This window comes from Gymnoscopelus braueri, assembly GCF_963280865.1.
Source record: "Gymnoscopelus braueri genome assembly, chromosome: 11".
NCBI lineage: Eukaryota > Metazoa > Chordata > Actinopteri > Myctophiformes > Myctophidae > Gymnoscopelus > Gymnoscopelus braueri.
Window position 1 is genome coordinate 8,300,419 of NC_137613.1, and position 27,653 is coordinate 8,328,071.

General features: G+C 43.5%; 1 protein-coding gene across 1 annotated transcript in view; it reads left to right on the plus strand.

The window, feature by feature from the left end:
- The first annotated feature begins 346 nt into the window (after positions 1-346).
- tinagl1 (tubulointerstitial nephritis antigen-like 1) overlaps positions 347-27,653 on the plus strand; it is a 67,283-nt gene continuing 39,976 nt past the window's right edge. Inside the window, exons 1-3 of the mRNA XM_080441512.1 lie at positions 347-576; positions 11,788-12,113; positions 23,178-23,244. Coding sequence (XP_080297638.1) covers positions 11,795-12,113; positions 23,178-23,244 — 386 coding nt within the window. The 5' untranslated portion in view covers positions 347-576; positions 11,788-11,794. The remainder of the gene's footprint in view (positions 577-11,787; positions 12,114-23,177; positions 23,245-27,653) is intronic.

Genomic DNA, 27,653 nt, shown 5'->3' on the forward strand with positions numbered 1-27,653 from the left:
GTGTTTTCAGTCAGAAAAAACACAGAGCGGCCTGTTTCTTTATATATACAGAGTTGGAGGTGTGCCAATCTTGATAGGAGAGGAATGATGGGGATAGCTAAACCTGTGGGTGTCATAGGTACAGTTAAAGTGTACATGGAGAGAGAGGGAGAGAGAGAGAGAGAGAGAGAGAGAGAGAGAGAGAGAGAGAGAGAGAGAGAGAGAGAGCACAGAGGCTGGCAGGGGGACAGAGCAGGGAGAGAGAATGCAGTAGTGTGAGAGGGGGGCGGGGGGGCTAGGAGGAGTGGTTCTCTCTGCCTGCCTCTATATAGAGGAGGAGACAGGATCTGAGCCACTAGAGCCAGTGTGTGAGAGAGTGAGAGACCCAGACAGACAGACAGACAGACAGACAGACAGACAGACAGACAGAGAAAGGAAGGGACTGACTTTCTCCAAGCCTTCTTCTTCTATACCTGGGGACTGAGAGTTAATACCTGAGGAACAGCAGAGGAGACCTGAAACTTTTTTTTAAATATATATACATCTTGGATTTACAGTTGAAACCCAAGGGGATCTTTTAACCTCACAACCCAAAAGGTAAGGAAGTTTTTGATGTCCTTTTTCTCCCTCTCTGCAGTTCTCAACTCTCCTTCCTCTGTCTTCCTCTGTCTTCCTCTGCCTTCCTCTGTCTGGATTCCTCTGTCTATGCCAGCCCAGGTTCCAGGCAGGTGCAGCCTATAGCTTGCCCTGCCTGCCCCGGCCGTCACCCACCTACTGACAGGCACACTGGTGCTTTTTGTCATGTCACTAGCCTCCTTTAAAGAAGATCTCTCAACACATTCCAGGATTAAGAAAGACAAATACAATGTATTTGGACAACACTTGCCGATCACGACGTTAATTCTCTCAGATTAAACAGCCAAGTAAATTCCCCCCATGTCTGTGCCAAGATGTGTTGGTGGTGTATTTATGAGGTTCATGCCAACGTCTTCTTTCATGGCACTGTGTTATGGAAATGTTTACCTTGTGGGTGTGTGTGAGCGGGTTGTGTGCGACACAACAACCCAACGCACACACCGGCGTAACTGTAATTACAGTAATGGATTTGAGGTGATGTGAAACCCTGAACCCTGAATTAGAAGGCCGACCTAGAAGATTTGCACAGTAAAAAAAAATCCTGGCACGTTACTTTAACTCAGAGTGTACAAAGGGAGCCAATAAAGGGTCCATTTGGTTCCCTTTGTACAGTCTGAGCTTACAGTATTAACAGGAGGATTTCACTGTGTGTGTGCCAAAGGTTATTGAGGCTATTCCTTCTGTGCGTGTGTGTGTGTGTGTGTGTGTGTGTGTGTGTGTGTGTGTGTGTGTGTGTGTGTGTGTGTGTGTGTGTGTGTGTGTGTTGATAACACATCAGGAGGGCTAATCCGTTGCTCTCACCTGTGTTTGTTGTGTGGTGGTGTGTGCGTGTGCCACTGCCAGTGTGGCACTCAGGATGTTTACTGTTAAGGTGTCCAGTGGCACACACCTGTATACAGTATTCTACAGCAGTGGTTCTCAACCAGTGGTCCGGGGACCACCAGTGGTCCTTGAGGGGTTTACCAGGTGGTCCTCAGCTAAATGATGGAGAGTTGGTAACCAAATGGACCCTTATTTGATCTTTAACTCTTGAGAGTGTAAAATGATTTTTACACTCTTTTTACAATGATCTTTCATATTCTTAAACATCTGCATTACTTAAAGTTAGGGTAAATATATATATATATATATATATATATATATATATATTTATTAATGGTTAAAGTAGTATATTCTGATAGTAATCATTGCTACAGAGCGTTTGTTCGGTCACAGGGGTCTCTCCAGCTCTTTAGTAAACAGAATATAAATACATTTTCAGGTAGGTGATGCAATTTAAGCCAATCAGGAGAGAGCACTGAAAATGCATTTTCTGTTTAATAAAGAGCTGGAGAGACATGGAGACTCTTTTTACTGAACAAACACTCTAATAGCAATGAGTGGGTATCAGAATATAGAGCTATTTAACACTTATTTGAACCAAAGTAAATTACTTACCCTACCTTTAATTTACAAGAAGTCTACACACAATTAGAGAATGTAGAATAATTGTTATTTTGATCAACATTTGCCTGTTGTCTCTCCTAATGCTACCAACATCAATACAGCATGGATGGAATTGTGGACCAAATCGTATCCAACGACAGCAAAATATAATATATAAGTCTTGGGTCTGAGAGGTTATCTCATCAAACGGTGGTTCCGTGGCTCTAATGCCGGATAAATAATGGACCTTGATATGAAAATGGTTGAAAACCACTGTTCTACAGTATTAAGTACAGTATTCTATAGTATAAATATCTCAGAACTGTGGAGTTTTGTTCCTTTATGCTCTTTCTTGGAGGGCTAGTCTGTTATTGTTATGGTTTTGCTGTTGCTATATGATAGGACTGTGGCGTTATTTGCCCTTTGAGTCTTTTTTGGAAGATTAGTCTGTTTATTATTTAGTTTTTTTACTCTGATGTTCTAATGTCCAGTTAATGGCCAGGCTTCCATACACTGCTCTGAACTGTTACTGTAACTATATCTACTTTTATTGTTTTGCCTTCATCTGTCCTTCAGTGTCTCCTTCTTTACTGTTGTAACTGTCATTAATGACTGAATACAGTACTCTACAGTATTCTGTGATACAATATTCTACAGTTTTAAGTGGTACAGTATTGTACAGTTTCATGTGGTATAGGGTACAGTATTGTACAGTTTTATGTGGTATAGGGTACAGTATTGTACAGTTTTGTGTGGTATAGGGTACAGTATTGTACAGTTTTGTGTGGTATGGGCTACAGTATTGGACAGTTTTGTGTGGTAGGCTACAATATTGTAAAGTTTCATGTGGTATAGGCTACACGCTACAGTATTGTACAGTTTTGTGTGGTGCTTTGGCTTAACCCATGGGGGCCTTGAATGTGAGGTTGAGGTGAGAAGCACTCTGTTGATAATGTTCAAGGACTGTGCTCTTCTAGAATGATCCACTGAGTCACGGCCATGCAGACTTATTATCTGCTGGCCAGAGACACAAAGCACTGTTACAAAGTTCAGCTCTTCTTCACACAGACTCAACGAGTGGCTCTGCAAATAGCTGTGAGAGAGGGAGAGAGTAGAGGTAGATTTTTTTTATTTTATTTACTTTATTTAGATTTTTTGTCAAATAGTTCACAACAATGCACGACACCAAATCTTTTTTTCCTATCGATTAGTCATCCCATGGAGACTTGAATTCATGTTTTTTCATTTTTTTTCATCAAAGCCAATAATTTGATGACCAGCGGACCGGTAGGCAGCGGTTCCGGTAGGAGACACTGCCGGTCATCAAATTATTGGCTTAGGAATGCGACAAAAACAAACAAATAAACAAAATTCAATCTCCATGGGGTGACTAATCGATAGGAAAAAAAGTCATTTTGGGGGTGAACTATCCCTTTAACAATACATACAGAGAGAAAAACAACTAGACAAAAAGACGCACAAAAAAATAGACACATGGGTGGGATGGATGACCATCAGAAAGCAGAGATAGTTAAGAGTCTATTAGTGAAAGATGCACCATAGCAGCCAGATATCCAGGTCACACACTCAACTATTGTCAAGCAATGCCAGGAAAGGCAGACACATTTTTTGGAACTATTAGCTTGTGTATTCTGTCCGTCGTGACGGATCTGTTCCAACTTAGCAATGGAGAGCATCTCCTTGAGCCATCTCTTGAAACATGTAGAGGTAGAATTCTGACTGTGCATGCGTGTGCGTGTGTGTGTGTGCGTGTGCGTGTGCGTGTGCGTGTGCGTGTGCGTGTGCGTGTGCGTGTGCGTGTGACATACTGTATAGGGTGGGTTCATCTGTCCTGTGAGCAGCTGTCTGTCTGTAACACTGATGAGGAGCCATATGGCACAGCCTGTGTGTACAGTAACATCTGCGGTGTTCATTTAACTCTGACAACGTACTACAGATGGCTAAATGAACACTGAGGATTTGACTGTGTGTAATGCAATCATTGTTGTATAATCTAGTTTCATATGCATGCTCAGAAGGAGCAGGGGCACCATGTGCATTATGTATTGAGGACCATGTATGCATTCAAATCCGGACCCAAATGGGTTAACTTTTTATAGTTTCACAGTTAAAGCTGCAATCCAGAACTTTTATTTTTAATGAATAACATTTTATTCTAACCAATCACTATGGTGGAGTATGTTAGTACAACATACATGTGTCCTTGCTTACTGTAAATCGCTCTGGATTAACGGCGTCTGCTAAATGCCTAAACCCTAAACTGTAAACATAACTAGTACATGTGCAGTGGTTGGAGGTGGTAGGGTAGGACACCTACTGGTTGAAGTACTGCCCGAAGCTCATAAGCGTAATTTATTCCGTGGGCCAAAGCAGGGATTTTTTGTCTTGGAAGAGCGGTGGAAGTTTTGGTTCAAATCCCCGGGTAGGATGTGAAACTTACAGATTGCAGCTTTAATTTAACATTAAATGTTATTACATAATTATTATGACCTGTTAAAAATATTGTAATATTTCCCATATAAAGTGTAAAATAGTGAATAATTTAAATTGATAGCTTTACTGGACATTTGCACAGGGTGTTAGTATGGTTGTACATTGAACAAAGTGTTTTATATATCTCATTGGAGATTTAAAAACAAACAAAGACATTATGGGCAGTCCTTCATATTGACATAATAGTGGCATCAGGATTGGTTTCCAAAGCAGTGTAGGTGGAAAAAGTACTCGCATTATTTACTTAAATAAAAGTATCAATGTTGCAATATAGAAATACTCTGTTACAAGTAAAAGTCCGGAATTGAAAATGTACTTGAGTAAAAGTACAAAAGTATTGGCATCAAAATGTACTTAAATAACCAAAAGTAAAAGTACTCATTATGCAAAATGTCCCATTTCACAAGTTTTCTAGAGTATATAAAATGTACAAAAATCCTTTGAAAATAGCAGATCTACAAGCTCACAACGACTGTCGGGTGGAAAATGTCTAAAATAGCAAAAGTAACCGATGTACAAGCTCAAAACGCGGTGCTGTGTGACGCTGTAGTATGGTCAAGTAGGGCGTTAATTTACGAATAAACACAAAAAGTTAGAATATGGAGATAAGAGGTTTGTGTTATTCTAGGTGTAGTGTGCGGTACAGAGCATATATACAACCAGGGGTTGGAGGATTTGCACAGTAAAATTCTAGGGATTAGCCCTCTTTTTATTTTATTTTTTTACAATAATGACATGCCCGAAATAGGGCTGCCAGGTTGAAATTGGTGAAACTGGACTGAACTGAATTTGTATTTATTTATTTATTTTCTAATGTTCCTCTCCTTTCCAATTGGCAACCCCGGACGCCCCCCTGGTGACCTGTCTGTGTGGCCTCTGTACTATTTACTGTTGACATGGTAAACATTATAGGTGCTCAATGAGGAACTGCTGTTGACAGCCAGTGTTGTCGTCAACACTTGGTTAATGTCACTGAGGTGTTAGTTAGTTAGTTAGTTAGTTACACCATTGGTTCTCAAAGTGGAGTCTGGGGACCCCCAAGGGTACCTGGGGGTCCCCAGCAAAACGAATTAATATGGCGTCACAATCATTTTAACCACTTTAACCATATTTTTTACTTTGGCTATTCAAAAATAGCAGATATACAAGCTCATATCGCGTCACTTCGTGCCGCGATATGAGCTTGTAGATCTGCTATTTTTGAAAAAAAAAAATTTTTAGACAGGGGGTCCGCAGCCAAAGAAAAAAACATGATTCTGGGGGGTCCTTGACAACTCCTCCTAGAGACCATACTGGGTGTTACGCCCCACAGGTGCTAGTAGCTGGTTCTATAGAGGCTACAGTAGCTGTGCTGGGTGTGTTATTGTCCTGCGCTATGCTCAACAAAACACTTCAGACGAGTCCAAAGAGAGGAACCGGCCCATGCCACCATGCGCCACTGAGCAGTGTGCATGTGTACGCGCGCGCGTGGCTGCGTACGCGCGTGCGTGTGCACGTGTAGCCATGTCAACTGGTGCAAGGTGCAGTCATGCAGAAAACAGCACAGCAAAAGAGCCTTTTTTTCCGGAGTGTGGCTTTATATGCTGCCCGACTCGAGGGTCCATTGTGTCCTGAGGTCCTGATTGGGTAATTAAGAATGTTTCTATTTATGTAAGCGGTGGCCGACCCGCTCCTTTTGTTTTCCGGGCCCCTCGTCTGGGTCCCCTGTACAGTAACCTGAGCCCCCAAACACACACACGCACACGCACACACACACACACACACGCACACGCACACACACACACACACACACACACACACACACACACACACACACACACACACACACACACACACACACGCACACACGCGATGACTTGTTTGTCCTTTGTTGGCCTTCGAAAGTGAGAGTTGGGAGTTTGCACACAAACACATCACTAATCCCTGCTTTACTGCACAGTGCCATGCAGAGTGACCCTTATGGGACCTTTTTTTTTACACTCTGAGAGTTAAATAAAGGCTCCAGGTTTGACTGTGTGGCCACTGAGATGAGGACAAACAAGCAAAGCAGGCTGAGCTGTATTCAATGCACGCAGGACAGACTTTTAATGTCGTTCCAACACACCTACACTGCTTTGCAGTGGTGGAAAGTAATTAAGTACTGTACTTAAGTACAAATTTGAGGTATTTGTACTTTACTTGAGCATTTCCAATTTCCAATACTTTTACTTCTACTGCACTACATCTCAGAGGCAAATATTGTACTTTTACTCCATTACTATTATTTGACCACTTTAGTTACTACAGTAGTTACTTTGTAGATTTAGCTTACAAAACATACACACAACTTCAGCCCTTAAAACTTTGGCTATTTGAACATTTTCAAATGATTTTTGTACATTTTATATACTCCAGAAAACGTGTGAAATGTGACATTCTGCATAATGAGTGCTTTTACTTTTGGTAATTTAGGCACATTTTGATGCCAATACTTTTGTACTTTTACTCAAGTACATTTTGAATTCCGGACTTTAACTTATAACAGAGTATTTCTACATTGCAGTATTGATACTTTTATTTAAGTAAATAATGTGAGTACTTTATCCACCTACACTGCTTTGGAAACCAATCCTTTATATGTCAATATGAAGGACTGCCCTTAATGTCTTTGTTTGTTTTTAAAAATCCAAATTGTTTTCACACACTTTTAGCTAATACATTGAATCTAGACATCACCAGATGTATTGCTATAGGATCAGAGATCTCTGATGGTCTATGGCTTTGTGAGACTACATCAAGTGGTGGGGATGTTAATGTAAGTGCTATCATGCATGTCACCAAGTGTGATCACAAGCAGAGTTGTGCAGGATTCTTTCCTAGTATATGAACACATAAAGCCTAATGTATATGTTGTGGGCATAAAGCCTAATGCATTGTGGGCTTGTACGCATAGATCTGCTATCATCGGCATGGGACACGACACCGTTGTACGATGGAGACTCAACTGAGCAGAACTCCCTCCACTTCATTCCAACTGAACACGACAATTTGTCAATTATGAACATGTATTAGTCCTGATAATTGAGGACAGTCCAAATGCAAGATCACCTTTTGCTCACTCCTCCCTCTCCCTCTCTTTCTCCCTCTTTTCTCTCTCCCTCTTTTCCTCTAATCTTATCTCTATCCCTCTCTCTTTCTTCTTTCCTCTCTGTCTGACTGTCTCTCTCTCTCTCTCAGCTGATTCCATTGATGTGTGTTCAGTTCACCATGCTGCCCAAGCATGGCATCATATACTGTAGATAGACTCTCATTATCTGTACGCTCCCTAAATACACACAGAGTAATTGTTCAGCGGAGGACACACACAGTGAGGAGTGTTTCTGTGTGTGCGTATGTGCGTGCATTTGTGTGTATGTGCGTGTGTGTGTGTGTGTGTGTGTGTGTGTGTGTGTGTGTGTGTGTGTGTGTGTGTGTGTGTGTGTGTGTGTGTGTGTGTGTGTGTGTGTGTGTGTGTGTGTGTGTGTGTGTGTGTGTGTGTGTGTGTGTGTGTGTGTGTGCGTGCGTGCGTGCGCGCGCGCGTGCGTCTGTCCGCAGTCAGGTTTCTTTTCAGTGTGACAGATTATCTCTGACAGCAGGAAGTTACTTAGTTTCCGTCAGTGTGATAGCATTCTAATCTTGGATGATAATGTCACCTCTCATGTGTTATCCTAATTACCCTGACCTGTCCCCTAGCGTCTCTATTCTGGAGAACATGTCATCTACAAGCTCACATGTAGAGGGACAAAAGGACATTCATCATGCATGAGAACTGCCACATTAACTGTATAAAAGTCGGCTGGTTGTTATGTCACTGACTGTAGCACGCTGAGTGCTATACTGTGGGGTCTCGCCAACACAAATGATAAGATTTGTTTGGTAATTAAAGCTTCTGTGCATGGCCACACACGTACATATCAGTGCTCCAGTTCCATAGGTACAGTATACTATAGGCTATGTGTAGCAGTGTTGCCAGATTGGAAATGTTGAATTATCGTACAGGAGGCTTAACATTATCGTATTTGAAAGAAAACTATCGTACACAGCCAACAAAAGAGAAATCACACGTGTAAATATGTAATTTCACAAAAAAAATTGTATCTAATGTAAGAAACAACCTTGTTTGATTGTTGCATTGTTGAGCCCAGCTCTCTCTCTGCTGGCATCATTCTCTGGATGGTGTGTGTGTGTGTGTGTGTGTGTGTGTGTGTGTGTGTGTGTGTGTGTGTGTGTGTGTGTCACTCGCCCCATCTCTCTCTCTCTCTACCCACAGCAGTGAGAGTTCACAGAAATGCTTCTTCACTCCCTTCAAAGACGCATTTCCAGACAACGTCACACCGATAAGAACCAGTATGCGCACGCAGGTCGGGCCAAAAGAACCCGACCTCTCACTTTCAGATTCTGTTTTCCTCCCAGTGTGGAAGAAGAAGGTTTAGGATGGATGTTTACTGTGATCTCTGCCTCTTGAAATATATACCTTGGTTCATGTTGTGTCAACTTGTGTGTAAACAATTATAGCGATTCTCAAAGCAGTTGTCCCCCAAACCCCACCTCCAGTCGCAGAGGGAGCGCTCTATAGACCATATTCACCTGGCGGCCATTTTGGAATTTAACATTGAAAGTGCCACCCCGTTGCTGTGGCAACCGGGGTGGCACTTCATTAACTTAATAGCAATATGTCCGCCGGCTGAATATGGTCTATGATCACGGCACCAGAGCCTGCTTGATCACGCAGCTGTATCCCCTCAAACCTAATTTATACTCCGCCGTGCAAAGGTGTTGCGAGCAGAGAATAGCATACCTCCAATCTCACAGCGGTCGCATCCGCGACGCGTTGTGAGCTTGTATGTCCCCTGTTCTCGGCGTGCAATACCTTTGCGAGGAAAACCCACCTCTTCAGGAAACACTACCCTTCCTCTCTGCCTGGCCTACTTGTTGTTAACTAGTTGTACGAACGCTTGTTTTCTATTGTTGTATTGTTTACTGGATCTTGTTTAGTCGATACACTTATTTGTTTTAGCTCATGCTCATTTGATTTAGCTATTTTGTCTCATCTGTTTAAGGAAATAGGTAGCTGATATATTGCACTTTTACCTTAGCACTAGGTATACTCTTGGTTGCTTGTTTTTGCAGAACATGCACTAAAGACTTCTGGTGATTAGTAGTTTTCGTTCCCTACCTATGTTGAATACACTTATTGTAAGTCGCTTTGGATAAAAGCGTCTGCTAAATGACTGTAATGTAATGTAATGAGGTGAAGTACAGATGTCTCGCCAGGAGCGTCTCACCAGCCAACACACAGAGGAGGTTGAATGAACTGAAACCAGCGCTCCCCAGAGTGATCCCCAAAACAACAGGTTTGGGGATCTGTTGGGAATAGAGTACATGAAACGGGCGCCTGCGCGTGCAGTCTCAATGTTGGTAAACAAGAAATCTGTCTGTCTATATGCCAATGGTCAATGCACATGTGCAAGTTCAGACTGATTGATTAAACCACTGAGGAGTGAAATGGATGAGGACAGACAAACAAAGGTTTCTTCAATTTATAGCAGGATATTATTTTTACAGATCTTTTTTGTTTTCACCAACATGCCCAAAATAGTGACACCAGGTTTAAAGTGGTTAAAAATTACCAAAAATGAAGGGAAAAAAAGGAAAATGTGTTGCTTTATTCTTGGGAAAAGGTTTATAAAAACAACACAATAGTTGTACAAAATGAGCAAGAGGCACCCAGGGGCCAGGGAAACAGATGAAAGGCCTGGCTCTGAGGCCCTGCTGGGAGCTAGAAACAAGGAGCTGAAGACGCTGCCTTTAGTCCCAAGACCTCACATGACCCGTCAATAGATCACACACAGCATTAGAAGGACTTTGTGCTTTGTCACCACCCAGTCCTTGGGCCTGAACTGAACTAGTCTTTGTCTCTCTCTCTGTATTATTGTCATTATCTAACTGCTCTCTCCTCGGCCGTTTCAAAGTGCGCTAGAGAGAAAAAACATAAGCAGATGAACGTGTCTCCAAGAATCATGTGGATTTCTATTTGGGACCGGCTGCCAGCTTAGTTTAGGCTCTTCCGCCGTGCGGTAATGCGTGTGTGTGTGTGTGTGTCAGTGTGTGTGTGTGTGTGTGTGTGTGTGTGTGTGTGTGTGTGTGTGTGTCTAAGGATCAAACGGTGGGTGGTGAACAACGTATTGCCAAGTAGTGGAAAGTAACTAAGTACATTTACTTAAGTACTGTACTTAAGTACAATTTTGAGGTATTTGTACTTTACTTGAGTATTTCCAATTTCCAATACTTTTACTTCTACTCCACTACATCTCAGAGGCAAATATTGTACTTTTACTCCACTACATTTACTTGAAAACTTTAGTTACTAGTTACTTTTCAGATGTAAATTATGATATAATGAAACATACATTAACCACTTTAAACCTATTTTATACCTAGGCTATTTGAAAATAGCCGATCTACAAGCTCACAACGCGTCGCGATGCGACGCGTTGTGAGCTTGTAGATCTGCTATTTTCAAATATTTAGTACTTTTACTTTTGGTACTTTAAGTACATGTTGATGCCAATACGTTTGTACTTTTACTCGAGTACATTTTTGATTCTGGACTTTTACTTAAGTAAAGAATTTGAGTACTTTTTCCACCACTGCCAAGTACTCATACTTCAATTACACCTCTCACCCCGGAAACCTCTTTGCCTTTTCTCTCAGAGAAGTGCGAACAATTTTGACTGTATAACTGCTGGGTCTGGTGTTTTTTTTTTTGTGTCTCTCTTATAATATGGCTGAGCTTGTCAACTTTAACGAACCTTTGTCATTGAACTTCAGAGGAATATCACCAGGGTGTGCCATGTGACGTTGTCTTGTCATCCACAAATACCTGCCAACTATTTCCTCTTTCCGCTGAAATGAAATTTGTCCCTGAGCAAGACTCTTAACCCCTAATTGCTCACAGGCCCTCATTGGAAACAAGCCCGCAAGGACTTTCATGAACGTCCTGTTAAAAGGAACTATCCTTATCCTTATCCTAATTCATCTTTAATGTTACGCAAAGAGGAGTTCAACATCTCAACCGTGCATTTCACGAAAACAAGCTATTCCAAGCTATTCTCTGAAGCACCAATCAACCTATTTTGTTTCGATATTCCGCCATTGATTAATTATCATCACCAGTGCAAACCGTCTTATTCTTCTTCACTTCCTTTTGTACAGATTAACGATGAAGCTCACCCTGGTGTCCGTGGCAGCGCTGCTGCTGCTCCTAGTGGTGGCAGAGGGGAGTGCAGCAGACAGAGTGGTCTCGTCGAGGAGGACCAGGAGGGAGCTGGCCAGCCCGCTGCACGTGAAGGGCATCCGGGACCCGTTCGGGGCCTACTGCCAGAGGAGGCCGGGCCCCTGCTGTCCCGGCAGAGACGACCTGTGCACGGTGCCCTACCTGGACACCATCTGCTACTGCGACCTGTTCTGCAACCGCACCATATCCGACTGCTGCCCCGACTTCTGGGGACACTGTCTGGGGATAGCACCGCCCTTCATCGGTAAGCAAGAGGGCGAGGGGGAGTGGTGCAGTTTGTGTGTGTGTGTGTGTGTGTGTGTGTGTGTGTGTGTGTGTGTGTGTGTGTGTGTGTGTGTGTGTGTGTGTGTGTGTGTGTGTGTGTGTGTGTGTGTGTGTGTGTGTGTGTGTGTGTGTGTGTGTGTGTGTGTGTGTGTGTGTGTGTGTGTGCGTGCGTGCGTGCGTGCGTGCGTGCGTGCGTGCGTGCGTGCGTGCGTGCGTGCGTGCGTGCGTGTGTGTGTGCGTGCGCTGTGTAGGGCAGAAAAGGGCAACCTTTTCGTGTCAAGGACCACCATATTGATATGTATTTGGCCACGGACTCCTACCTGAAAAGGTTTTGTGCCAGGGACCACGCCAAAAGAGAAGATTTATGTAAAAAAAAAAAAAAGAAAAAAAGAATTATTCAACATTTTCGATAGTTTTCAAATATTTCCAAAAACAGCTGCGAGCCTGTAGATCTGCTATTTTTGAATAACCAACATATAAATGGATAAAGTGGTTAAGATGACTGTGGTGCTATGTTAATTACTTTTGCTGGGGGACCCCCTGGAACCCCCCCCCCCAAGGACCCCACTTTGAGAACCAATGGTGTAGGGAATCAACATTGGCCGCGTTTCCCAACGAGATTCGTAGAGATGCTGCGTTGAGATCCTGCGCAGGTTGTACGACGGGTCTAACGTGCGTCCACACAATCTGCGCAGTACCATAGCAGCCACGTAGATTTCAGCTCATGCGCTGCCTACGCAGCCTGCGTAAGAGCCTGGGACCCGGCGAAACCAACGCTCTACCCTCATTAGTAGCAGCTGGTTCTGCCCAACGTGCAATCGCTTCACACGTCCACGGCGTTACGTTTCTGCTAAAACTACATTTGGGAGACAGAATGGCGTATCCTACTCTCCTCCTACTTCTGCGAGAGGCGTAGCCCTGCAGTGCTGTCCTACGAAGCAGTTTGTTACTAGCGCCCTGGGGCGGTAGTAACACCGATCGTAGCGAAATAGATCCATGAAAAGACCGACCGACCACACACACACACACACACACACACACACACACACACACACACACACACATACATTTAATTTATATATATATATATATATATATATATATATATATATATATATATATATATATATATATATATATATATATATATATATATATGTGTATGTATGTATGTATGTATGTATGTATGTATATATATATATATATATATATATATATATATATATATATGTATATATATATATGTATATGTATATACACACACTCACACACACACACACACACACACAACGCGGGCAGCTGCGCTGCTTCTAGCCCTGATTCAGAGCGTTAGTGGGTACAGCCACACATCCGTAAAGCGTCCGTCAAGTTTCCGTACGGTCGCCGGAAGTCCCATCCACTCCCATGTTAAGTTTAAAACCGGAAGTACCGTTCCGTTTTTTTTTTTAACATGGGAGTGGATGGGACCTCCGGCGTCCGTACGGCAACTTGACGGACGCTTTACGGACATGTGTGGCTGTAGTTCACTAACGCTCTGAACCAGGGCTTCGTCCTCTATATGCATGAACCCGAAGTTTACAAATTGTACTCTCACGGATGATCCGATCGTCTGATAAAAATATTAAGCATATGCCAAGTTAACTAAAGGTATATAAATGATGCTGAGCTAAACATGTTTACTTAATTTCGAAGTTTTATAGTTAAACGTTATGATGAAAGTCCCCAGTTCCTCTCACAAAGTGACAGCTGTTGCGCTCGCCATGTTTATGAATGGTTAAAACATCTTTTGAAACTAGCAGATCTACAAGCTCACAACGCTTCACAAGCTTGTAGATTTGCTATTTTCAAAAGATTTTAATACATATTAATTTTGGGAAATGGGACATTCTGCATTCCTTTTGGTATTTTAAGTATATTTAATTTACTTGCATAATGGGGACACTTTAGTGTTTTATTTAACTTGCAGATGTCAACTCACCACTGTAATTTCATTCATAAATATATTATTCAAAAGTTGTATTTGGAGTGGACTGCTTCAGGACATCTGACAGTTGGCTCTGGTATTTTTATGATCCATTTCACTTTCGCAAAGGGTGTTTAAACTGCAGTGTAGCGTATGACAGCCCTACGTAGTTTACGTCGGCCTTACGTAGACTTCGTCCAGGAGGTCTTTACGTCTATGCTGTCTCGCGAATGTAGTTTTAGCACACACGTAATGAGAACCTGCGACGATGGTGCCTCCTGAAGCCAGTTTAGATTCCACGTAGAGCACACACAGCTGCTACTAATGAAGATAGATCGTGGCGGGGTTGCTACTGCGCAGGTGCGTGGAGGCTCTCACGCAGCTTCTAGGCTGCGTCTGAGCTCAAAGTCGTTTGGGAAACCTGGCCATTGACTGTGCACCCATGCGTGTGAGAGTGCACAGCTTGGGGTTCAATTAGCGCGCGCGCGTGCGTGCGCGTGCGTGTGTGTATGTGTGTGTGTGCGCGTGCCTACATGTCTGTGCCGCTGTTCATGCGTGTGCTAATGTTGTGCAGAGTGCGTGTGGGCCAGGCCTGTCACACAGGATTAAGCTCCACTCAGGTCACCATCGTCCCCCTAAAGGACAGTGTCCCACAGACAGGTCAGCAGCATGCCACAGACACATCGTCCCCCTAAAGGACAGTCTCCCACAGACACATCGTCCCCCTAAAGGACAGTCTCCCACAGACACATCGTCCCCCTAAAGGACAGTCTCCCACAGACACATCGTCCCCCTAAAGGACAGTCTCCCACAGACACATCGTCCCCCTAAAGGACAGTCTCCCACAGACACATCGTCCCCCTAAAGGACAGTCTCCCACAGACAGGTCAGCAGCATGCCACAGACACAGGCCTGGCTGCATGGGACCACAACACTGAATTGCAATCACAAGTCAGGTTTTTTTTTAACACACAGAGACTCTCACTGTGTTTCAAACCCAGCAATGAATGTTCTTCTGAGAGAAACAGCTCCCAGTGGGATCTCAGCTAAGAAAATGATTAGCTTGTGGAATGGACTATGGGCTTCCCACAACGTATGCAGATAGTAAAGATTATGCCTGATTTATAGCGCCGCAACTAAGTCCCCATACAGTGGTGGAAAAAGTACTCACTTTTTTTTACTTAAGTAAAAGTATCAATACTGCAATATAGAAATACTCTGTTACAAGTAAAAGTCCGGAATTAAAAATTTACTTGAGTAAAAGTACAAAAGTATTGGCATCAAAATGTACTTTAAGTACCAAAAGTAAAAGTATAGTCATTATACAGAATGTCCCATTTCAAGTTTTCAAATGTATTCAAAATATTTCGAAAATAGCAGATCTACAAGCTCACAATACGACTACAGTACGGTGTACTACCTACACGGTAAGATTGGGAGGGCCAAAATTAACCTTTGCGGGTCCATTATCCCACTGATACCTGGAACGCATCTGTGTCACTTTAGACTTCATTGGCTATTCAAAAATAGCAGATATACAAGCTCATAGCGCGGCACCGAGTGCCGCGCTATGAGCTTGTAGATCTGCTATTTTTGAAAAATCTTGAACAATTTCTTTAAAATATTTTTTTCAAAAAACTTTGGATTTAGAAAACATTTTAAGAATCGGACTCAGGCCTTAATGGGTTAATATACGCTCTCAGGGTTAAAGGGACGCCGCTGATTTGACTGTGTGTGTGTGTGCAGACAGAGGTGTAAAATGTAGCCAGCAGTAGCAGCAGCAGTCCTACCTGAGAACGGAGCGGAGAGAGAACAGTAGACTTCTTATAAGCCTCAGACAGAGCGATGGAGGGAGAGGGGGGGGGGGGGGGGGGGGGGTAGAAGAGGGATGAATGGAGGTCAGGCGAAAGAATGCAGGCTATGTGAACGAAGGGGGAGAAAGTCAGCCGTGTGGCAGGAGAGAGGTCACGACAGGTATGTGCTGCCGTAGACAACAGAGGTGGCAGGCCATGCAGTGTGTGGGACATGTATGCACTTGCACTGCCGTACACGCTTTTTGCACGCGCACGCGTGCACGTGCGTGCACGAGCACGCACGCACTTCAAAAAGGGGGAAAGAGTTGACCTTTTTCTTTACAATACCAGCAGGTCACTTTGTCTCTCTCCTGCTTTGTTGTGCAGGAAATTACTTCTTAGAACAAGTGGTTCTCAACCTTTTCAGGCCGTGACCCCTCGCCCAAATGATCATATTTGAACTGGGGACCCCACAAAATAATCATATTTGAACTGGGGACCCCACAAAATAATCATATTTGAACTGGGGACCCCACAAAATAATCATATTTGAACTGGGGACCCCCCAGAATAATCATATTTGAACTGGGGACCCCCCAGAATAATCATATTTGAACTGGGGACCCCACAAAATAATCATATTTGAACTGGGGACTCCACCGAATAATCATATTTGAACTGGGGACTCCCCAGAATAATCATATTTGAACTGGGGACTCCCCAGAATAATCATATTTGAACTGGGGACTCCCCAGAATAATCATATTTGAACTGGGGACCCCCCAAAATAATCATATTTGAACTGGGGACTCCCCAAAATAATCATATTTGAACTGGGGACTCCCCAGAATAATCATATTTGAACTGGGGACTCCCCAGAATAATCATATTTGAACTGGGGACCCCACAAAATAATCATATTTGAACTGGGGACCCCACAAAATAATCATATTTGAACTGGGGACTCCCCAAAATAATCATATTTGAACTGGGGACTCCCCAAAATAATCATATTTGAACTGGGGACCCCACAAAATAATCATATTTGAACTGGGGACTCCCCAAAATAATCATATTTGAACTGGGGACCCCACAAAATAATCATATTTGAACTGGGGACTCCACAAAATAATCATATTTGAACTGGGGACCCTACAAAATAATCATATTTGAACTGGGGACTCCACCGAATAATCATATTTGAACTGGGGACCCCACAAAATAATCATATTTGAACTGGGGACTCCACCGAATAATCATATTTGAACTGGGAACCCCACAAAATAATCATATTTGAACTGGGAACCCCCCCCACCCTGTCAAGCACTTGGAACTGTAGGAGTTGAGACATTACATTTTGTTTGACTCGTCTCCACAGATAGATATTGTGAAAATAGCAGATACAAGCGCACAACGCCTCAGCACAATGCCTCAGGCACTCAGTGCCGCGCCATGAGCTTGTATATCTGCAATTGTTTAAATAGTAGTATATAATAGTGGGTGTGCGTCGCTTGGAGCAAGCTGAGGCAAGTGGGAGGGAAGCAGAGCAGGTGAAGTGAGTGAGGTACTGAGGCACAGGAGCCAAAAACACAAAGCAACACAAACAAGCTCGCAAAAAATCACACAAAACTGCAGCACTAGGAGAGAGACTATTCGTTAGCTGGAGCGTCGCCACAACACAGGGCTGACAAGCGCTCAAAGAGGAAAGAAGAGCAGGGTTTAACCCTTTAAGACCGGGGGACGCATCTGTGTAACCACTTTATCCATATTTTATACTTTTGGCTATTAAAAAATAGCAGATATACAAGCTCATAGCGCGGCACCGAGTGCCGCGCTATGAGCTTGTAGATCTGCTATTTCTTTTTAAATCGTGTTTTTTTTTTGCAAATCTTTGAATATATATCTATAAAGCGATTGTTTTTTTACTCAAATCTTTGCTTCTGGGGGTCCCTGGAATTTTTTTTTTTTGAGATGGGGGTCCGCAGCCAAATACATATCGTTGTGGGGCTCCTTGACACTGATATTAATATTATAGCAACATAAGTGTTTCAGAAAACTGTTTTAAACTGATTTAGAAGACATTTGTAGAATCCCCAGAAGCAATAACATTTTAGCTAGAAATGCTCGCTTTAAATATATATATATATTCAAAGATTTGCACAACATTTTTCACGATTTTTCAAAAATAGCAGATCTACAAGCTCATAGCGCGGCACTCGGTGCCGCGCTATGAGCTTGTATATCTGCAATTTTTGAATAGCCCAACGAAATCTAAAAATGACACACAGATGCGTTCTCAGGTCTTAAAGAGTTAAATACTGTGGAGGTTGATGAGTTGACGGCAGGCAGGTGAGAGAGACGAGGGAACCTGTAACAGGTGTGCCACGCTGGAAGCTGCATGGAGCCAAGCCTACGCCCACACACACACACGCACTCACACACGCCCACTCACTAAGACACAGATATAAGCTTGACGTATAAGTTTGACATACAAGTTATGTTGCTGCTGTTTTTTTACTTTAATTGATACTGTAGGTCGGGGTCTTCAACAGGGGGCCCGGGACCCCTACGCGGTCCTCAGAGTTACTACTGGGGGGCCGCCAAATCTTTGTGCGATGGGAACTAACTTTTTTTTACAATAACCACTTGAACCCTAGCCTCTTGTGAGCTTGTAGATCGGCTATTTTCGGCAAAGAGGTTTGATCTAGAGGGAAAAAGGAGCGAACCAAGTACAGAGCCAAAGGTCAGGTTTACTAAGTATTGAAGGTTTAAGTGGTTAAAGGTAGGGTAAGTGATTTGCAATTATTCAAATAATTGCAAAATGGGTCTATGTTCTGATAGTGCTCGTTACTATAGAGTGTCCTGTCCATATAAAAAGTCTCCATGTCTCTCCAGCTCTTTATAAAACAGAAAATGTATTTTGTAGTTTCTTTTTTTTTTTTGTAGTTTCATTTCCAATTTTATCCAACCAGGACAGAGAACTCAATCAGGATATAGATTAAACAAGTGAAATTGGAAGTGATGACACTAAGAAATGAGCAGACAAAATTTTAACTGGAACACTTTACAAATTAAGCTTAAAAATGGGTACTTTCTCCTGATTGGCTGAGATTTTGACACCTACCGAAAAATGTATTTTCTGTTTATTAAAGAGCTGGAGAGACAGGGAGACATCTGTTACTGAACAAACACTCTATAGCAATGATTACTATCACAATATAGTATTTTAACCTTTTAACAAAATACTTCACAAAAATATCACTTACCCTACCTTTAAATGTCTGAAATGAACAAATTAAAAACAAAGTTACACCAAAAAAAGAAGAAAGAAAGGAGAAAAAAAGAAGAAAGAAAGGAGAAAAAAAGACAAAGACACTGACACAGACAAACACAGACAGACAGAAACACAGAGCCACGCCGTAAAAGTAATCAAATCGTGAACTATATGAGGGTTGAACATGTGGAGGAGGCGGACTTGTGATGTCATTGATTGTTGACTAGAGCCAAACCCTTTTTATACAGTACCTACTCTGACACGTTTGTTTTAGGTTCCTTCCTTGTCGGTTTGAGTTATTTTATTTTATTGTCTGGTGGTCACAGGCTGGTAGTTTATCATAAAACGGAGCCATCCTCCAGAGGCTGAGACAGCTATGATGAGGAAAATTGGTGTCTGACAGATTGAGACATAAATGGCCGTAAATCAAGCTGCACCGTCTCCTACAAGGCCTCTCCCTGTACGCATCGCATGCCTGGAAACACATGTATAAGTCTTTATAATTCATAATTCCCAGCCCTCAATCCCGGGTGGAGTTGGTTGGGAGAACGCCCTTTCTTGTAAATATTAATATCCCGTATAAACCGCAGTGTCAGTGTGTCGCTGGGTAAATCAAAACAGTTTACACAATCCATATTCAAGCGTGGTTTAAAAGGCAGATTGTTATCGGCCACATACCACAGGGCTCTGCTCTGTGCTGTGGGTTAACCCATTAGTGCACTGACCACATCATCAAACCAAACGTTGCTCTTTCCAATCCCTCTCTGGACATGTAAAGTATAATGACATTCCTGGACCTGGAGGTGTAGGCAGAAACACGTTGACACTTTGCTTAAAGCACCTGATAACATTTTATAGTGACCAGTGGTGTAAAGTAACTAAGTACATTTACTTTAGTATTTAGAGTATTTCCAATTTGCAGTACTTTAACTTCTACTCCACTACATCTCAGAGGCAAATATTATACTTTGAATCCACAACAATTATTTAAAAACTTTGTTACTTTGTAGATTTAGATTTTTATTACAAAACATACATTAAAGGGGTAGTTCACCCCCAAAATAACTTTTTTTCTATTGATTACTGACCATCTGGAGCCTTGAATTCATAGATATTTTTTTGTTTTTGTCACATTCCTAAGCCAATAATTTGATTATAATAAATGTGTCCGCATTGATTCCGGTAGGAGACACAAATGCATTTGTGTCTCCTACCGGAATCAATGGGGCTAAATTTATTATAATCAAATAATAAAGGAAGGAATGCGACAAAAACAAAAAAATATCCATGAATTCAAGGCTCCATGGGGTGAGTAATCAATAGAAAAAAAGTTATTTGGGGGGTGAACTACCCCTTTAAGCACCTTCAGCCCTTCAGCACGGTGAGGAGGCCCGGACCCAGGGGCGTAGCCACGGGTGGGCTCGGGTGGGCCGCGGCCCACCCACATAGAAAGCTGGCCCACCCAATTGATTTAGGAAAAAAAAAGGAAAATTGATTTAATTGTCTATAATAAATGTTTTGATAATACATCGGTAAAATCAGGCAAAAATAAGAATTAAATAACATAACCCTAACCCTAAAACCAAAATAAAGTAAACCAAAAACGGAACAAAAGTATCAAAATCCGCCCAAAAAACGCGACACACGCGCGCACGGGACAGGGACACATGTGCCTGCACCCGCTCTCGCCTAGGCCCAGCCTATACTAGCGTTCTGGCTACGCCACTGCGGTCCGGGGCCGGACCACTGTGGCCTAGCGGTCCGGGCACCTATAGGCTCCAAAAGTAGCCTGACAGCGCGTCGCGGATTCGAGTCCCGATCCCGACGGCCTTTGCTGCGTGTCACTCCCCATCTCTGTCTTCCTGTCTGACTTCACTGCACTATCAATATCATTAACCCATTAAGACCTGGAACTGTGTCATTTTTAGATTTGAGCTAAAAAGCATTATTTTACACTTTGGGCTATTCAAAAATAGCAGATCTACAAGCTCGTAGCGCGGCACCGAGTGCCGCGCTACGAGCTTGTAGATCTGCTATTTTTGAAAAATCGTGAAAATGTGTGCAAATCTTTGAATATATATATTTTAAAGCGAACATTTTTAACTCAAATCTGTGCTTCTGGGGGGTCCCTGGAACAAAATATTATGATGGGGGTCTGTGGCCAAATACATATAATTTTGGGGGTCCTTGACGTGAAAAAGATTGAGCACCACTGATATAGAAACATACGTTTTTCAGAATACTGTTGGGATTTAGGAGACATGTAGAATCGGCTTCAGGTCTCAATGGGTTAATTGATTATGATGTAATGTTTTGTGTAAAAAAAGAGCACAGGGCTGTATGATTTTTTTCAATATACCCGGTGTGGGAGCATGGGGGGACAGGGCCAGCTTTGTGGCCCCCCCCCCCCGGCACGGGCCCACCCATGCCCTGGGCCCCATGAAGCCCTGGGTCTCTGTGGAGGCCACAAAGCCAGTAGGTAAGCCGGTTAAAGGCGTGACGTGGAGCCCCCGGGACGTTAGAACAGAAGCCAGCCTGGTGGATTATACTGGAGAGATCACAGTCCACTATACAACACTGGCTCTCTATATGTGGGGGTCTGGGTCTTGAGGTTCGTTCCAGGGGGTCCCCAGGCTAAACGATACCGATACTGTGGTTGAGAGTCAAACGGACCAAATTACAGTAGATTGGGGTCCCGGAGATAAAAGATTGTATCAAATTGGGGGGTTTGTGACTCGTAGCCAAACGCATATCAAGCTGGGTCCTTGAAATAAAAAAAAAAACGTTGATAATCACTGACTTACCGCACGGATTCTGCACCTGTGTTGATTTTGACAGCAAATTTTGTTTTAGTCTAGTCTTATCATAAATATCATAAGATTATAGTCTATAGACTAAAATGTATTTTGGCGGTGCCTTGATGGCGTCGTAATGGCTGATTTTACACTTGGTTGCATGCTGAAAATAGCCGATCTACAAGCTCACATTCACGCGTTGTGAGCTTGTAGATCTGTTATTTAACACCCACGCGTAACCAAACATAACATGACTTGTCTTTTAGTCCTACTAGATCTCTTCTATAGTGCCTCCCTAACATTTTTTAACATGTCTATTTTTGGGCGGTGTAGCCGCCCCTATAAGTGGGGTTGGGACACCTCATTAGTTTCCTGCATTGTGATTGGCTCATTAGTAGACCCCTAGCTGTACTGTGATTGGCTGACTCTATTGGCTGACTCTATTCAGCACTGTGATTGGCTAGCGAGACACATGATGACATTAATAACCTATAAATAAGATTATGGACTTCCAAAAATCCATTTTTTTTGGAAGTGAGCTTCCATCACTATGATGACACCGCCCACTTCACACTGGGTGTGATTTTTTATTTGTTGAAAAAATTGTCAATATAGTTATTCTTAGTTTTAGTCATCGTAGCTCAGTTTTTATTCCGTTTTTATTTTGTTTTTTCGTCAGTGAAAAAAGGTAGGCAACAAACTTTTTCCGTCATAGTTTTAGTCGACAAAATCAGCACTGTTGCACACTGAGTGCACACGTGGACTAACCACACCATCAACAGACAGTGCAGCAAACACACACACACACACACACACACAGACACACACTTCCAGCAGGTTAAAGCAGGTTACAGGTGGGGTGTGGTGGGGTGAGGCGTCAGGCCAGCGTGTGTTGATACACGGAGGGCTTGAGTGTCTTGGAGAGGCAGACAAAGAGGAGAAGAGAAGAGAGAGAGAGAGAGGAAGAGAGGGACAATACATTGAAAAGAAAGCTTGTGTATTATGTTGCCGTGGGGCGTTTATGCGCACACACACACACACACACACACACACACACACACACACACACACACACACACACACACACACACACACACACACACACACACACACACACACACACACACACACACACACACACACACACACACACACACACACACACACAGTTTTTTTTTCCGGGCTGGTTATTAACTCGCCCTTCTTGTCTTCCCTTCAGGTACTTGTGACAGAAACGGACAGCAGTTCTTTTCAGGACAGACGTTCAGAGACAACTGCAACCTTTGGTATGTCACCCATCTGTCTCCACGTCCTGCTATCCTGATGTCTGCATCAGAAGCTGCTGTCGCCATCCTCTCTCTCTCTCTCTCTCTCTCGTCTCCTTGTCTTATGTCTTTTCATTTGACTAACGTGTGTGTTCTTAGGACTGCTGGCGACATAACCTTTGTGATTGGCCATCAGTTCATTTAGGCAAGGGCTTGGGCACGTGCACGGTTGCACGCACACCCACAAAATTCCACTTTGACCTGTCTTGTAAATGCAGATCGACACATGCACGCACGCACACATACACACACATGCACACACGCACACATAAACACGTGCACGCACGCGCACATACGTGTGCTCGCACCTGCCCCTATAATAACATTCCAGTTTGTCTTGTAAACCCACCCCCTGTTGTTTTACATTAAAGGGATAGTTCACCCAAAAAAACACTTTTTTTCTATGGATTAGTCACCCCATAATCTCTCAAGAACAGATTCTGCTCTGCGTTGGAATCTGTCGTGAAGGCTCGTCATAACGTGTGCGCATTGGCTACAAGTGGGCGTGCCTTCAGATCAGGAAGCAGGCCGCGCTTTACCCAATCAAATGTAGTGGGCGGGATTCACGTGTCCGTCGATCCTTTCCCCCCTCGAAACAAACCGAAACTAATTTAACAATAGCTTCCGCGGAGCAGACAAAACCACGGAAAGATATTCACATTTTAACTTACTCTTTCATCATAGAAACAAGTGGGCTTAAATATTGTTAGTGGGAATGAAAATATAGTCGCACCAACCGGAAGTGATGCGCTGAAGGAATACACAAACACCGGTTTCCTTGCGCTCTGGTGTTACGTTTTCGTCCGCCCAGAGCCAACAGACATAGAACAAACAGCAGAGGGCGCTGTTTTTCATTTTCAGTTGGCGATGGGTTCCCAGATTGGTCACCCCATGGAGACTTGAATTCATGGATACTTTTTAGTTTTTGTCGCATTCCTAAGCCAATAATTTGATGACCAGTGGACCGGTAGGAAGCGGTTCCGCTGCCGGTCATCAAGGCTTATTAGGGATGCGACAAAAAACTAAACAATATCCATGAATTCAAGTCTCCATGGGGTGACTAATCGATAGAAAAAAAGTTATTTTGGGGGTGAACTATCCCTTTAACGGCTCTGGGTGGGTGGTGGGTGGTGTTACAGTATGTACAGTATGGTATGTGGGTGGTGTTACAGTATGTACAGTATGGTATGTGGGTGGTGTTACAGTATGGTATGTGGGTGGTGTTAGAGTGTGTACAGTATGGTATGTGGGTGGTGTTACAGTATGTACAGTATGGTATGTGGGTGGTGTTACAGTATGGTATGTGGGTGGTGTTAGAGTGTGTACAGTATGGTATGTGGGTGGTGTTACAGTATGTACAGTATGGTACCTCTGTGACGGCAGACACATTCCTCAGACCTCCCCTGACTCCTTCTCCTCCTCCCAGCTACCGTCTGTTGATCCTTTACAGCTATGTGTCACACACACACACGCACACACGCACACACGCACACGCACACGCACACGCACACGCACACGCACACGCACACGCACACACACGGCAGGGGAGGTTGGGAAAATGAAAAAGTGCCAGGCTGGTTTTTGCCAGACACAGTGTTTGCGTAGGTCTTAGGACCGTGATCACAGTGGATTAACTCTATCCCTCGAGCCCCTGAGAATAATATTACCCTCATAGCCATGAATAACTTGGCTGTGGAAGGAGCAGGGGGGGGGGGGGGGGGGCCTTGATCCGAATGTTCAGCGATGATGAGAGAGAGGGCAGCAACACAAATATGGCTTTAGGATCAACCCGGTTACTTTGCTTAATAATAACGTAATCACGATTATCGATGACGTTTTTACGACGCCGTCTATAAGAGGGCGCGTGTTTTTACGACGCCGGCAATAAGAGGGCGCGTGTCTGTCTACTGTATGTGTCCAGAGCTAATTTCACCAACCGCTGCATCGATGGATGTGGAGAGATCAGGTGGCTTGTACAATGTTCTGGTTATTAACCCTTGTGTAATGGTGAGGGCAAGGTGCAACCGCCGAGCAAATAAGATGCAGGAATCAAGTGTCAAGTTGCACGATTACATAAATACACCATTTTGGATTACTTTTGATTAATTTTGCGGCGCAGTCGGGAGCGCTGTCGCCTCACAGCTAGAAGGTCCTGGGTTCGATTCCCACCGGGGACGCTATGGGCTCTGGGGGTGTGTTCTCTCCTCCACGTCATCAGTGCCCATATAGGTGGGGTTGGCGAAAGGGCCTTTCTGTGTGGAGTTTGCATGTTCTCCCCGTGTCTCCTAGGGTAGGTACCCTCACAAAAAACATGCAGTAATCCTGGTCTCTATACCGCCTCCCCCTGGAATAACGTGTTCCCTCCATGCGGTACGTCCTACCGGGGAAACTCCCCCCGTCAGGTGATAAGAAGCGGTCTGCTAAATCCTCATGCGTTGAAGGAAGCATGAGCTGAGTTCAGGGCTCTCCCCAGGCTGGCAGAGGGAGAGTAGCGCCCAGGATTACAGTTTAGGCGATTGGCACTGGGTGAAAAAAATAAGAAAGAGAGATAGGCCGTCTGGGAAGCGGAAGGCCATCCGTTCGACCCTCGGCTCTCCCAGTCTACGCGTCGAAGTGTCCCTGATCAAGACATATAAACCCTGACAGCTCAACCCCCTTCATTTACCCTCCGCCAGGGACCAGTAAATACCACCATTCCCTATTTTTGGACATTTTGATGAAGTCAGTTGGGATGTTTCTAGATATTGCTCCTAGGTGAGAACGATGTTTTATAGTCGTCTCTTGGAAGGGACGATTACCGCTCGTCAGGAAGTGAGGAGACAGGGTCTGGTTTGTGTCTCTGGACTCATTTGCGCTGCTCGTTTTTCCGAGTCGAGTGACACGGAGCCGTCCTCTCCAACTGTGTCCATGTCAGTGTTGATCTTGACAGTACATTTTGATATAGTTTTAGTCAGTCTTTTGAATAAAATTCCATTTAGTTTTAGTCATATTTTAGTCATCTGAGATGTTTTAGTTTTTGTCTAGTTTTAGTCGACTAAATATTATAAGATTTTAGTCGACTAAATCTACAGTTGATTGAGTCGACTATAATGTATTTTGGCGGGCGTTAAGGCGTCGTAATGGCTGATTTTACTTGGTTGATAGCAGATCTACAAGCTCACAACGCGTCGCAACGCGTCGCAGCGCGGCGCGTTGTGAGCTTGAGGATCTGCTATTTTCAGAGCGCAACACCCGAGTGCAACCAAACATAAAAATGGATCTCTTCTCCACTAGTCCCTCCCTAACATTTTAGTGTAGTTTTTATTTGTTGACGAAATTGTCAATATATTTAGTCTTAGTTTTTAGGGTTTTTTTTCTGTGAAAAAAATTTAGTTGACGACCATTTTTCGTCATACTGTAGTTTCAGTCGACAAAATCAACACTGTTCCATGTCTTAGTAAAAACATTACCGGCTAACCCTCAGCTGAATGGGAGCACAATGCGAGTCTCCCGGGCTTCCAAAGTGTGGTTACAAAAGTTGCAAAGGTTACGCTGCTCAAAATAGACTCTCTGGCGCCTGTACACAAAATGTGACTCAAAGTGTAAACATTGACCAGTTTTATAGTTAATTTTATACACCGAGTTAAATGAACACTCTGGATTTCGTTGTTGTAAAGGGTTGTTTTCACAGGGTTAAAGGAATAGTTCAACCAAAAAATGATCTATTTTCTATCAATTACACACCCCATGAAGGCTTGAATTCGTGGAGATTATTTTGTTTTTGACGCATTCTTGAGCCCATAATTTGATGACCGGGTGTCTTTCCGGTAGGAGACTCAAAGTGACTACTTTGAGTCACTTTGTGACTCTGATTTTGATAGAAAATAAGTAATGTTTTGGGTGAACTATACCTTTAAAGTGAACTGAAATGAATGTATATCATACGTTCGCAAATAGCCGCTTGGTTTCTGACCGGAGGGTGACGCCGTGTCTAAATACAGTCCATTTGATTGGCTGACACACCAAGCAGCCTTGTGTGCCTTGAGTAGCCTATCTCTCTGCGACTCTGAGGGCAGTGGGGGAGGGGGGGGGGGGGTGATAATGGCTGTTGTCCATTATTTTCAGGACAGAGGTGACAAAGATGAAGATAACGGGGGTATTCCTGTAGTAGTCCCACAGAGACTATAGTGAGAGGAAGTGGATGGAGGGAGTGAGAGGAAGTCAGCTGAATGAATGAAATCCTGGGAGAGAGGAAGTTGCATTCCACACCTGTCCTCCAAAACTGTTTCTCACTCCCCTGACATTTTGGCCGTGTGTTTGTGTGGCTCTCCCCCGTGCACCCCTAACGCGCGCGCGCGTGTGTGTGTGTGTGTGTGTGTGTACTGTATGAG